Source organism: Bos indicus x Bos taurus, chromosome 1 (genome assembly GCF_003369695.1).
Source record: "Bos indicus x Bos taurus breed Angus x Brahman F1 hybrid chromosome 1, Bos_hybrid_MaternalHap_v2.0, whole genome shotgun sequence".
NCBI lineage: Eukaryota > Metazoa > Chordata > Mammalia > Artiodactyla > Bovidae > Bos > Bos indicus x Bos taurus.
This window is the reverse complement of record NC_040076.1, coordinates 94,622,907-94,637,636: the sequence shown is the minus strand read 5'-3', so window position 1 is coordinate 94,637,636 and position 14,730 is coordinate 94,622,907. Positions and strand designations below refer to the sequence as shown.

General features: G+C 40.2%; 1 protein-coding gene across 2 annotated transcripts in view; it reads left to right on the top strand.

The window, feature by feature from the left end:
- FNDC3B (fibronectin type III domain containing 3B) overlaps window positions 1–14,730 on the top strand; it is a 358,778-nt gene that overhangs the window by 305,934 nt on the left and 38,114 nt on the right. For both annotated transcript variants that reach the window (XM_027541011.1, XM_027541003.1), the window contains exons 20-22: window positions 856–969; window positions 1,296–1,445; window positions 7,726–8,006. In XM_027541011.1, coding sequence (XP_027396812.1) covers window positions 856–969; window positions 1,296–1,445; window positions 7,726–8,006 — 545 coding nt within the window. The remainder of the gene's footprint in view (window positions 1–855; window positions 970–1,295; window positions 1,446–7,725; window positions 8,007–14,730) is intronic.

The window sequence follows — 14,730 nt, the reverse complement described above, 5'->3', positions numbered from 1 at the left end:
CCAGCATCAGACTCCTTTCCAATGAGTCAACTCCTCGTATGAGGTGGCCAAAGTATTGGAGTTTCAGCTTTAGCATCAGTCCTTCCAATGAACACCCAGGACTGGTCGGTCTCCTTTAGGATAGACTGGTTGGACTTCCTCATTAGCCTGAAAATTACTTTATTCCTTGCCCCAATTCTTTTAAGTACCACATATTCCACCTTAACGTGGTGGTTCTGGTTCTCTTGATGTGTTTTAAAACTAAAGTGATGATTGTTCTGAGCAGTATGGCCACTGATGGTAGGAGGAGGAGAGAAGTGCAGTATAAACCTTCAGATAGTTGAGATGGTGGTCATGCCAAGAAAACAATAATAGGACTGTTGGTTTCAAATTGGAAAATACCAGTGACTAGAAGAAATACTCAAAATTTGATAACCAACAATTCCATACAGATTTTTATGCCTTAAAAATTAAACTACAGTGTGCATCTGACTTGGTTTATTTTGAAACGCCCTGAGAAATGAAAGCACAATGCTGTGATGTAGCAAAAGTCAGCATTTTTTCTTTCTTAGGTCACAGCAAAAATGTATAGTAAACCAACTTTCTAATCCTTTTGAATTTAAAAAATTATATATATATATATATATATATATATATATAAAATAGACATTTACCACTCAAGTAATGTATGTGGGAAGAAAATCTACTCATGTAACTGAAAGTGAACACCATTAGGTAATGCTTTTAATCAGTTGTATTGATGATACCATTAGCCTAGCCCTTGTTTGGTTATAAGCTTGTGTTACATGCACACACACACAAACACACACATCCCTAACACACCCCTACAAGCACATGTGTGTTTCTCTCTTGCAGTATGGTCCCTATTCTGATGTCTCAGAAATTACCACTGCTGCAGGGCCTCCTGGACAGTGCAAAGCACCTTGTATCTCTTTTACGCCTGATGGATGTGTCCTAGTGAGCTGGGAGGTAAGTCAGGCACAGGTTTTGCATTAATTTGTTTCTTCTACTTTATCTGTTCCCCAGTGCAAGGTACAAGGGCTCTACAAAGCTAAAATTCACACGTAGGTCGGTGATTCTTACACAGTCATCTGCTTTAGTGCTTGCCAGGAGTTATGCAGATTTTACCACTGATCCAAATTAAGAGGAAATTGAGTATCTTTTTCATGCTTTTCTTTTGCATGTATTTCAAATATTCTGAGGCATCTTGCTCTTTTTTTTTTTTTGGTATAATTAGTTGAACACAAACATCATAAGATTTTCTTCTCAATGAAATTAAATTTCTAAATTTCCAGAGTCCTGAAAGCTCTGGTGCCGACATCTCAGAGTACAGGTTGGAGTGGGGAGAAGATGAAGAATCCTTAGAACTCGTTTATCATGGGACAGACACCGGCTTCGAAATGAGGGACCTGTTACCTGCTGCACAGTATTGCTGCCGATTACAGGTAGGCTGATACTGTGCGGCCGTTACTCACAAATACTGGTGTTCCCCTGAAAGACTCTTTGGGAAACTTACTCAAAGGCTCATGATGGAGGACATCAGGAAGGGTGTTATGGGAAAAAGAGTCCTTTTAAATAAAAATAGATGCAATCATTTTGGCATTTTACAATTCATTTTTGCTTCTCTGAGAGGTCCTGAAACATGGGAACAAAATCCGAATCGTCTCCACTGTACTCCTCACCGCCCTTGCCTTGTGTCTGCTGCTTAATTCATTGAATACGGGATCGAGTCCAAGGCAAAGTGGGCACAGCTCCTTAGGGAAGATGCCTTTTGTCTGAGTTTTCCAAGATGCACATTTCGCTGGGAAAGCCACTTAGACAAAAGGCAAAAAACCTTTACAACTTCCCATTCCAGATGTTAACTGGAGCCAGAAACCAACAGGAGAGTAGTTCGGACAGTCTGCATTTGATTGTAGGACCCTCCTCCCACCTCTCAGTGACCACCATCAAGGTCTGGCTATCCGTAAGCTTCCACTTGGGTGTCCAGACAGAATAACACAAAGAGCAATCGGCTCCTAGCCTAACCCCCAAGAGCGACAGCAGTCATAGGTTTGCTTTCATTTTATTGACTTGGGTAAATATTTTCTTTTCCCTTTGTAAAGCCTTATTGTCTTGAGAAAACAGGGTTCTTTGTTCATTTATTTCCATTTGTTCGGTAACATTTGAGCACTGCTTTGTGCCAACCTCAAAGAATGATCAGGATGACCAAAAGGAGAGATAACAAAGAATTCTATTTTCACATGTGTTTAGATTTAAATAAAGAAGCAAAGATGCCAGGTTTAGGTTTCCATCTGATTTAAGTCATGGATCATATTGTTTATTACATGTCCATTTACTTCAGTGTCTCTGGCCTCTTTGGATAAAATATTCCCTTCTTAAGTTAACTTTGGGCTTCCCAAATAGCTCAGTGGTAAAGAATCTGCTTGAAGTGGAGGAGATACAGACTCAATCCCGGGTCAGGTAGATCCCCTGGAGAAGGAAATGGCAACCCACCAGCTCCAGTATTCTTGCCTTCACAATCCCAAGGACAGAGCCTGGTGGGCTGCAGTCCATGGGGGTAGCAAAGAGTGGGACACAACTTAGCGACTGAGCATGCACACACACAAGTTAACTTTCCAGATCAACAGAAGCTTTTCTGTTAAATTCTGAAGGCTGTTTTATCGTAAACATTTCTGGTTAAACTCTTTTGTTATACACCCCTCAAATGGACGGCCTGGGACATAATTAACCCTTCATCAGTGAGTCAGGGTCACAGCACATTATCTGAGCTTTATAATAACAATGCTGAGTCATTGGGGAAAGGTTGAATTATGTGCTCCACTCCTGTTTTTGGAACAAGGCAGGATATAAATAAAAACTCTTTGCCATCACAGGAAAGAACTTCAGTTCAACCTGTTTTTGAGTTTTGGTCTCTCTTTAAAATGTTCTATTTCCTTTTTTTCTTTCGGGGTTTTTGTTGTTACTTGCCATTAACACCCCAAAATTGCATTTTAAAGATACATTGGTAAGAATAGAACCTGCGTAATAATCTTGCCTCCCTGTTTCAACAGTAGTATTTTCAAACGTCTATACTTATTTGTCATAAAGTGAGTCAGACACTATAAAGGGGATAGTACTCTCAAGACCACACTTGCTATACTAAAGAAGTATTGCCAGGAAAAAGTCTCCTCATCTTATATTAATTTCTTGATACCTGTGAACCTAATCTGAATCATTTTTATTTGATATTACTACAAAGTCAGGTTAAAGCCTGAATATTCTTTTAAATATTTGGTGCTTTAAAAATTATATCACTGTAATATGTATATAGTATCATATAAAAATTGGATGGAAGCATTGCTTATTTTGTGCAGGAATTTTTGAATTTTTATATTCTTCCTTAGGAATGCTTCAATTAACATGTACCCAAATAATTCTTGGGTACGTATGCTTACATGAGGCATATTGTATATTTTACACATACTCTTAAATATTAGTAAGATTCTTTAAAATGGTTTACTTTGAAATTTGGTAATAATAAGAGATATAACTCAAGAAAGCATTTTCCATAGTATAAGGCTAGTAAAAGAAATTTGGGTCTTAAGTAAGATCCTGGAAAATAAAAAGAACATTATTAGAAACTGGTAAGATTTGACTTTAATACATAAGATCTATACATTGTTAACACTATTGTGTCTCCTGGTTTTGCTCATTGTTTTATAGTAATACAGGCTTCCCAGGTGGTGCGGTTGGTAAAGACTCTGCCTGCCAATGCAGGAGACACAGAGACTTGGCTTTGATATCTGGGTCAGGAAGGTCCCCTGGAGAAGGAAATGGCACCCCACTCCAGTATTCTTGCCTGGAAAATCCCATGGACAGAGGAGCCTGGTGGGCTATAGTCCATGGGGTTGCAAAAAGTCGGACATGACTGATAGTTATGATACAAATGCAGATTTTAAAAATTACAAAACTGATACTTTCTTGATTTTTGTAGAGATTGCCAATGTAGTATGCTTGATACCAGTTATTTAATTAAAACCTGTATTTTTTCCTCTGGATCCTTCATATCCCCTTAGCCCTTATTAGCCTTATTAAATCACTCAACACAAATGCACATATTTGACAAAGTAATGAGTCAAGAATCATTACTGAAGACCTCAATTAACACCAGTAAGGAGGTATAAGAACAGAATAAGAAGATGGAACCCAGATACAGAGTAAAATGAATAAAAGGTTAATTTTAAAAATAATGGAGAAAATGAATAATAGAGTACATTAATAACATGAAAAGGGTAATAAAATACTTAGTGCTGAATTTTTCATTATACTGTGAGATTGTAAAGAAATCAATAATTCAACCTTAAGTGTATGTTAGATTTGTATAGTCATAATTATGTGAGATATAAATATTTTGAAAGTTTGAAACAAATTTTGACCTTGATTTCCCTGTAGACCATTTGCTTAATTCTTACCTTTAACAAAGAGTTTTTCTCTTTTCTCCCCCACTCCACCCAAAGATCATCATCATTGCCATCACATTCCCTCAGGTTAGATGTTAATGGTAGTCAGCCAATGATAGGAGTACTTAAGAAACTCCTTTTGGTTTCTAGACTCAGACCAGCACAGCATCTCAGTTCTATTCTTGTAAGTAGCAGAAAATAATTTCTTTCCATTGGCACTTGAGTCAGTAGCCAGTTGTGGGAGTCTAAGACAAACGGCTCAGCCTCCCATTCAGCCACTACTGCTGTTATCTCTCTTGATCACTGTCTAGGAATTTCCTTTTGTTAAAAAAATTATACACACACACACACACATATACACACACATATACACACACATACACACATATATTTATGTCACATACACACATACATATATTTATATGTATGTGTGTGTGTGTATGTATGCTTCCCTGGTGGCTCAGTGGTAAAGAATCCACCTGCCAATTCAGGAGATGCAGGAGACACAGGTTCAATCCCTGGGTCAGGAAGATCCCCTGGAGAAAGAAATGGCAACCCACTCCAGTATTCCTGCCTGGGAAATCCCATGGACAGAGGAGCCTGCCTGGTGGGCTACAGTCCATGGGGTCTCAAAGAGTGGGACATGACTGATAGTTATATAAGGTATTAATATTAGGGGAAGCAAAATGAGAAATATATACACTATTTTTGCAACTTTTCTTTAAATCTAAAATTAGTTCAGTGTATTTTGTTGTTGTCTTGTTGTAAGAAAATTGCTTTAGGAAAATTAGGAAACTAGGAAAATTGCTATTGCTGTTTTGTTCTTGATTTTCCTAGTGAGAAGGAGGGAAGTGAAGCACTGACCATTGGCTTAATACTCAGCTAGGATTTTGCATGTTAACAAATTTAATCTTTAAAATAACTGTATAAATTATGAGTTACTATCCTCATTTTATATCTGAGGAAATAGACTCAGAAATATTAATTTGCCTAAAATCACACAGTTAGTAAGTAAGGAAATCAAGATATGAACAAAAAGCTCCAACTCTAAAAGCTATGTTCTTTTCCTTGTATTACACAGTTGTTAAAACCTTAGTTAATACGACAGTTGGGCTCCACAGTATCTTATTTTTCTGCCCCTGTGATAAATTTGTACCCCAAAAGAATATCTAAATATATACTCTTAATTTGTGACATAAATATTCTACCAAAAAGAAAGTTGGTATTGTCATGAAATAGGACTAGATATAAAAATTTTATTACAGAAGTGTTTCAAAAGCGATTAGATAGCAAATGAATGCTCTTAACTTGCTTCTTTGAAATGAATGATAACACACAAGCATTGCAGTCAACCTTTGATGTAAGAGCTCAGATGACTTGCCTTTTGGTTTATCATTTGTCCTCATAAGGTATCCTAAGAAGTAAACTAGATTTTTGAGTACTTTCATTTTTGTCAAGAGGTTGCCAAGTGTTTTTGTAAGGGAAAAAAATATTGTTAATGATGTTTATTGAGCACATGTTTTGTATCAGGTACTGTTCTGGTTGCTAGGGCTACAGCAGTGAACCAGACAACCTTGCCCTCACAGAACTTATATTCTAATCAAGGGAGAAATTAAATGAAATATATATTATGTTGGTGATAAATGCTATAATGAAAATAAAAGCAAAGAAGGGAAATACATGAGAAGGATCATGGGGGTTGGGGTGGGGGTAACTACAAGTTTAAATGTGGTGTTCAGAGACGTCTCTCTGCAAAGGGCAAAACTTGAGAGAAGCCTGAGTAGCTGATTGAATGGGCTAGGCAGACGTCAGGGAAAGAGCTTTGTGGACAGAAGGGACAGTGAGTTGCAAAGGCCCTGAGGTGAGCAAGCTCAGTGTCCCTGTGAGACAGCAAGAAAGCCAGTGTGGCTGGAGCAGAGGGAGTGAAGGAGGAAGTAGGAGACAGTGAAGGCAGAATGGTTCTGGGTTCTTGGGGAAGGCGGTGGTGGTGAACAGATCGGATAGGCTCTCATAGACAGTTGTGAGAACTTTGACGTTACCTGTGTATCTGGTGGGAGAACACAGAAAGGACAGTGGTTGTTACAGACTGTGGGGCGTGGGCTGACGTAAATACCAGTTAGGAGGTCATTACAGTCACCAGATGTGACAGGGTGTAGTCAGATTAGAGTGGTAGAGGGTGCGCTGATGGCTTGGGCAGGGGTGTGAGAGAAAGAAAGATGCCCAGCAGTGATTCACAGAAATAGCATGAACAACCTGAAGGCTGGGGAAACTACGGGCAGTACAGTGGGGGTGGAAGGAAGGATGAGGAAGAATGGGGTGGACACCATTTTGGAACTGTGTAGACACTTGAGTCTGAGGTGCTTATTTGACATTTAAATGGAGATATTCAGTAGGCAGTTGAATACACTAGGCTGGCATTTGGGGCCGAGGTCTGGACTGTACACATAAATGTGGGTGTAGGGATAAATGGCATTTGCCCTGAGACAAGGTGAGATGTCTAGGAGTTTCAGGAGTACAGAGGTGTGCAAGGCCTGGGGCCTTGTTTCCTCCAGGGCTGAGAGATGCTGGTAATGAGTAGCAGGTCGCAGAGGTGACTAAGAAGCAGAGCAGGTAAGTAGAAGCAAGAGGACTGCCCCGGAGGCTGAATGCGTGAGTATTCGAGTGATGAGTGATCAGGTGTCAGCAGTGATACTCAAACTCAGGTGAGAGAAGAGCATTGACTTCAGATATGAGTTTCGCATTCACATGGAAAACGGTGAATACTTTTCTAAAATTCCTATCGTTCTTCCAGAGCAGCACTTGAGTTAAAAGTCAGATTACTGGATTTTGATCCCAGCTTGGCATCTGAATCTTGGGCTTGAGTTATTTGATCTGACTTTGAGTTCCCTCTTTGAAAGGCAGATAAATCTGAGTCAAGGGTGTACCACCCTGAGTATGCCCGATCTCGTCTGAAAGGCAGATAAGAATAGCTTCCATGAATTATCTACCTCAGACAGTTATTATGAAGATGACATAAGAGTGCATAAACTGAAGCGGGCTATGCAAATATGAAGTGTTATTTTTAAATGATTTTTCATAAGAAACAATGGCAACATTATCTTTTATTAGCAGAAAAGGTGTGATTGATATCTTTTGGAAAGTGGTTATCAGTATGAACATTGTGGAGGATTTATCTCCACCTACATTTCTGGAAGCCATTGCGTTAGACTCAGCAGCACCTAGTGTGGGGGCATTAGTAGGTGCTCATGAAGTAATGGGGACATTGTCTCGCTGTTCTGCTTTTCAGGCTGTTAATCAAGCTGGAGCAGGACCGTCCAGTGAGCTTGTCCTTTGCCAGACACCAGCATCTGCCCCCGACCCTGTCTCCACTCTGTGTGTCCTGGAGGAGGAGACCCTCACTGCCTATCCCGATTCGCCTTCTGTGTGCCTTGTACTGAACTGGGAAGAGCCGTGCAATAATGGATCTGAAATCCTTGCCTACAACATAGATCTTGGAGATACTAGCGTCACGGTGGGCAATACCACCACCCACGTTATGAAAGACCTCCTTCCGGAAACCACCTACCGGTGAGTGCAGGAAAGTTGAAATACAGCTGCATGGACACATACATCAGGGCGTGGGGCTACAGAACCTTTGGGTCCTAAAGGCCAAATGGGTGGATTCTAGTCATTTTTTTTTTTCTAATAGTTTTTTTTTTTTTTTTTTTTTTTTTATTTTTAAACTTTACATAATTGCATTAATTTTGCCAAATATCAAAATGAATCTGCCACAGGTATACATGTGTTCCCCATCCTGAGCCCTCCTCCCTCCTCCCTCCCCATACCATCCCTCTGGGTCATCCCAGTGCACTAGCCCCAAGCATCCAGTCATTTTTAATGCATTTAAGAGTACTAAATGCACATACATCTCAAAAACTTATACTGCTTTTTACTTTATGAGTCAGTTACAAATTGATATAATTCCTAACCCTTGAGGGGACATTTCACCAACCATTTTAAGTCAATTCCTCCTCCTTAGTGTTTTGATAATCTGCTTTTCTTGGTGTTTTTCCTCTGTCCTCATCACTCTGCTACACCCTCTGTCTGTACCTCTGAAGCAGGGCTCTGCCATTTTTCTGATCCCCTCAAAGCAGACACACTGCTACAGAGGATCTATGATGGATCTTTTATTCAGGATTTCATGAGTAGCCAGAGAAAAGACATTATATCACACTCTACCCAGCAAAACTCAGTTAACACCTGCATTCTTCCTTGCCCCCGGAGTTCCTGTTGAGGAGCCAGCACTTCACCTTCCCCTATACACCTTCTTCTCAACACGGCCTCTCGAGATTTCAAGACATTTAGTTCTGTCTCCAAGGACTTCCCAGGTGGCACTAGTGGTAAAGAACCTTCCTGCTGATGCCAGAGCAGGAGACATAAGAGATGCAGGGTCAGTCCCTGTGTGGGGAACACCCCCTGGAGAAGGAAGTGGTAACCCACTCGGTATTCTTGCCTGGGAAATCCAATGGACAGAGGAGCCTGGTGGGCCACTGTCCATGGGGTTGCACAGAGTCATTCACTACTGAAGCGACAGCACGCATGCACCAAGGTGCCGTAGCTAGGAGACAGAAAGTTCAGGATTAGCATTAGAGGAGTGCAGGAACCATTTGGTTATTCCAGTGCCTTTCAGGGTGTCTCCCTTTGTCACGTTCAGTGGCTTATTAAGGAGGTGAAGCGGAGCCTGATTCAGAAGCAGATCCTTAGCTGTGTCTTCAGGCAAATTACTTAAGCTTTTGGTGTTTCAGCATTGTCCACAGCATGAGGAGAACAAGATTACTTACTTCAAAAACATGTTGTAAGGCGTAAGCAAATGAATAGTAAATGCTTGTGTAGAGTCCAGCAATACATAGCAAGTGCACAGTAAACATGCGCTGTAATTTTTATTGTTATCAAGATTTTCACCCCAAAAAACTAGCTCTTCTTGAAGTGGGGCAGGGGAATGCAAGCAGGTAATTTTACTGCTAAAAAAAATGGTTTATTACCACTTGACTTATATTTTTTTTTCTGCAGTGTTTTCTAATGTTCTAGTCTGATAGACTACCTTTTTCATCCCCAGAAGCTGAAGAAAAAAAAAAAATCAGTTTATCAGCTGTAAGATACCAAAGGTTCCAACCTGCCTAAGCATCTTATCCCTACTTTCCCTCTCTTCCCAAGTCTTTTGTGGATAATTCATATAAGTGCATTCATTTTCCTTTTCCAAGTGATGACAGCAGTTTGTTTACTCTTTGATTCTCTTCAGAGATCTGTCTTGGGCACAGACCCACTGTGCACTGTGGGTCTATGAAATAGTGATGAACACCATCCTTGCCCTCAGAGCACTCAAGGAATTGGGACACTTACACAGCAACCTAAGATAGAAGTTGCTGTGACCTCACAGGCCGAAAATGACACCCTACAGAGTCCTTTTGGCATTTCAGAAAGGTCAGAATGGTCAGGATGGTTTAAAGTGGGAATCAAGTTAGAAATAACTTGAATAAAAGAGGTATGACTTACATAGCTGAAGAGACAGTCCCCAAGGGCATTTTTCATTTTTAGCATCTTAGCCAGTTTCAGAAAACCACCCTCCACCTTTATATGCTAACCAAATACTGACCGTTGTGTCGGAAGCACTCTAATCAGGTGCTAAGGAAATCAGAGGTGATTAAACCCAGACCTTGACCTCAGGGACATTCCCTAGTGATGATGCTCTATGGAGACTGACCATGAGGTATATCTCTGGGGAAAAATGAGCAAGTGAATGCCATCCCCTAACTGTTTCTCAGAGACCACATGTCCAGAATATTGCCTGACTTGGACCCTCAGGCCAGAAAACCTATGGAGAAGCCACTGGCTCAGGGCTCACTGAAAGATCTCATGTCTGCTGTGAGACCCACAATCCATGTCTATGCCAGAATGGACTCAGATCCTCAGGTCAGTCCTCTGATCATTCAGGTCAGCAATGGCTTTTAGGATAAGGTTCCAGCCCAAGAATTTGCCTCTTTCTCACATTATGCATACCTTAAAGGTACTGTAAATGATTATAAAACTTTAGAGGTTTTAGGAAGTTGATATTGGAGGAATGCTGGTATTTATTAGTCAACATGTAGTCGAATGACTTCAAGAAAGAAATCTAGAAATCAAAAGTTCAAATGAATAAAACTGATGTAGGGGATCTTTGTTCATTGATGAAATGCCAATTACAGTGGAAATTATCAAGAATGTATTCCATATAAGTGGTTGGTTAAAGACATGTTAAAAAGTCCCTAATTCTTTTCAGTATTAATATACAAGGCTAGTATACTGAGCCGAATGTGGAAAGTCACACTGGGAGGATGTCACCTCTTAACCTTACAGGGCAGCTTGGAAGACACCATTTCAGACAGATTGCATGAAAAATGTACAGCTTTAGAAAAGACAAATCTTTGGCCTTAAGTCATAGTGTGTGTTCTTGACCAAAAAAAAAAAAAAAGATTTAGTCAAAATATTTGATGGCCAATCAATAAATAAAATGGATGTTTCACATTTAAGATATTAAAATTAATATTCACATTTAAGATCATAGTTTGTCCAACTTAAGGAATTTTGTTTCTATAATACTTTATTGGACCCTCTATAGTAGCACTCCAATCAGCCCGTAGTCTTGTTCTTTTATGGTTCAAAAACACGAGATTGTAGTAATTGTGGTGAAAATACAAAATGAGTATTTCAGGGAACTGAGGGTATAATTTTAGTCCAATCAACTTTTACCTCACCTTTTTTTGTGCCACAAATTGGTCAAAATATAAGTGAACAGATCATGATGTTCTAGATAAAAATGTGAATGCAACAGGCTATGGGGCTTGGATAAAAAAAAGACTTGTTTTTTTAATTTTTTTTTTTTAACCTTTAGCAGTTACACATTGTTCTCACATGGAGTTTATTCTTTCTCTGTCTTGCTGGGACAGAAATGTTCACCTCTCCAGCCAACCTGCTGACACTAAAATGGACCCATCCTTTCTCTACTGTTGCTTGCCAGACTGTGCGCTGGCTTACTAACATCCTGTATAAAATTTGGTTGGAATTACAATGAGATTTTTTAAAGGCACTACTTTTAAATTTAGAATTGAGTTTGTGTTTTGATTCTAGGAGGGAAAAAGCGTTAGAAAAAAAAAGAAAAAAAATAATAGGGATGTAGCTTTCTTTTGCATGCTCCGGCCACTATAGGCTTTGTGAGCTGAGACAAGATCGCCTGGTGTCACCCTTTCACAGAGCCCCGACGTGAATGTCTCCAGTGATGAAGCAGTGTTTTCAGGTTCTCCTCACCAAGCAGTTCAACTCTGTTTCTGTATAGTTTCCCATATACTTTGTTAAAACCTGAGCTGAAATCTACTAAAACCAACTCAGTTGATCCTGGGCTTTCTTCTAGAGCAGTGATACTCAAAGTATGGTTCCTGGACCAGCATCATCAGTATTAAGTGTAATTTATTAGGCCCTAGTGGGAACCCCTCGGAGAAGGCAGTGGCACCCCACTCAAGTACTCTTGCCTGGAAAATCCCATGGATGGAGGAGCCTGGTGGGCTGCAGTCCATGGGGTCACTAAGAGTCGGACACGACTGAGCGACTTCACTTTCACTTTTCACTTTCATGCATTGGAGAAGGAAATGGCAACCCACTCCAGTGTTCTTGCCTGGAGAGTCCCAGGAACGGCGGAGCCTGGTGGGCTGCCGTCTACGGGGTCGCACAGAGTCGGACATGACTGAAGCGACCTAGCAGCAGCAGCAGAAACCCCTGGAATCAGAAATCTCAGGATAGGGCCCAGCACTCTGTGCTTTAATTAGCCCCAAAGGAGATTTTGTTGCCTGTTAAAAGTTTGAGAGGGCTCAGTGGCTTAGCAGTAAAGAATCTACCTGAAATTCAGGAGATGCAGGTTTGATCCCTTGGTCTGGAAGATCCCCTGGAAAAAGGAATGTCAACCCACTCCAGTATTCTTGCCTGGAGAATCCCATGGACAGAGGTACCTGGCAGGCTCTAGTCCATGGGATCACAGAGTCGGACATGACTGAAGTGACTTAGCCTGCACACACACAAAAGTTTGAGAACTTTGCCTTAGAGCAGTGATTCTAAGATTTACATGGAGAGGTTTTGCAGAATACAGAAGTCTGAGCCCCACCCTTATGGCCTAGACATCATTAGCTTATTATGTCAGCTGTCTCCTACTTAACCATCTTCACTTCATCCAAATCTGTCTTCACTGGCAGGAGTTTCTATAACCCCTTCCAACCTCTCTGGGTGATTTCTGTTTCCTAATGGCCTCTTCAATGAGCAGTGCGCTCACCTCCAGGAATAGTGTGGCTGGCTCAGAGCAGAACACGGTTGTCACCTTCTTTGTTCTCCATAGTAAGCAGTTGGTAAGGTTGCCTAAGATCACTTTTTTCGGAAACCTCATTATATGTCTGACTCATGTTGAACTGGCAAATGGCTAAAACTTAAAGTATATTTGTTTGCTCTGCTCTTTTTGCTAGGTAAAATGGGGGTGAAAATAACATTTTCGGAGTCCTTATATGTCAAGCACTACATTAGCCTGTCAAGAAGTGAATCCTGAGTCATTTCATTCTAACAAGATGAAGTAAGCTTTATAAGGAGACAAGTTCAGAGTAGTTCAAAAGTAGTGCACTGGAGTCAGGCAGCCTTGACATCAGTCCTGGGTCTCTCTCTCTTGTTGCCTCTGTGACCTCTGGCACAGAGGTCTTTGTATCTCTTCAAGCTCTTTGTATCTCTTCAAGCTCTTTGTATCTCTTCAAGCTCTTTGTATCTCAATGTTCTGATCTATAAAATGGGGATGATTACTTTAACTACCTGATAGGGTTATTGTTTAGACTTCAGGTACCTTGTGAAGGACCTGACACATAAGCTCTCAATAAATTTTCTGTTGCTAATGTTTGGAAGAGAAGAAATGAGCTGGCAGGTGGGTTATGACCTGATTACAGGTAGAAATGTGTGGAAATCTGGCATTGTCCTTCAAGCCATGGGAGACATTTAAGCTTTCTTTCCTACAAAGGCAGGACATGAAAAAAACAACTCTAAGTGCCTGGTATCCAAGGCGCTATCAGAAGGAGAATAGGTTGAAGGGAGGAATGACTGAGCCAGCAGAGGTTACCCTTCCCGGGAACCTTCTCCAAATAACTTTACTCTGAACCCATCTTTTTCCTAAAGAGGTTTCCTGTATTTAAGCTACTATTTAATATTTCCTCAGAGGTCTACTCTCTAATATTTTTCTCTTAGTTAGATTATTAGGTAGTAGACTGGTGGGGCGGGGTAGCATACAAAACCTATCTTTTGCTTCTTAGGCCTCTCTTACCCATAACTCTTCAATGGAGGAAGAGGGGTGCCGTCCTCACTGTCCCTCCTCCCTACTCTCAACACGTCCTGAGAACTAGGATGGCTGCCTGAGAAGTCACCTTCTCCAGTTTTCAAAGTCATTCTTCTTTTGACATAATGTAATGCCACTTGAGAGAGAAAGAGTGTGTGTGTATAAAATGCATCATATTACGCTGTGATCTTCTGAAGCAGTAATGTATTTGAGATCTAAAAGTAGCAGATATTTTAATAATGAAAGTCCAGTCAAAATTTATAAAGAATATACTTCTTAATTTGATTTATTGAATCAGTATTATCAGTATACTGATGGATATTGCAAACTCCCAGACACTTGAAGAGATTTTTCACATCAATTCAGATGGCCGAGTTAAATGACTTTCCTGCATTGGAAAGAAAACTTCCATTTCCCTTGTACTTAACTTTGCAGAGCTTAAGATTTTAGAAACTGACATACATTGCATGTTTGGGGCGGGGGGAAGCTATAGATCCTATCTAAATGTCAAGATTAACATTTAATTCAGTGAGAAAGAGAGAACATGTCAAGTTTAGGTTTGGGATAGACTAATTAATTTAATAGAACTTGAAAATCAGTTTTTTCTGAGGTTAATTCTTAGAATTGTTCCTCAAGATAGTATTTGGTTCCATCCGTCCTAGGTGAGTTGTCACTGGAATTAGGAAATTATTTTCATACACTGCATTTTCATCACAAAACACCAGAAATATTAGCTTCCTTAGTCCTTGTTCAGTTTTCTCAGCCTTCTAGAGTCAGAGTTTTTAATATTTTTACCAATTGCAAGAAGACATGGCTTCATTTGATCAAGTCCTCAGTTCTGTTTCAGTTTTGAGTGTCACTTTAAACTAATTAATATTAGGTCAGTGCATCAGCCACAGGGGAAAATGTTTTGCATGCATTTTT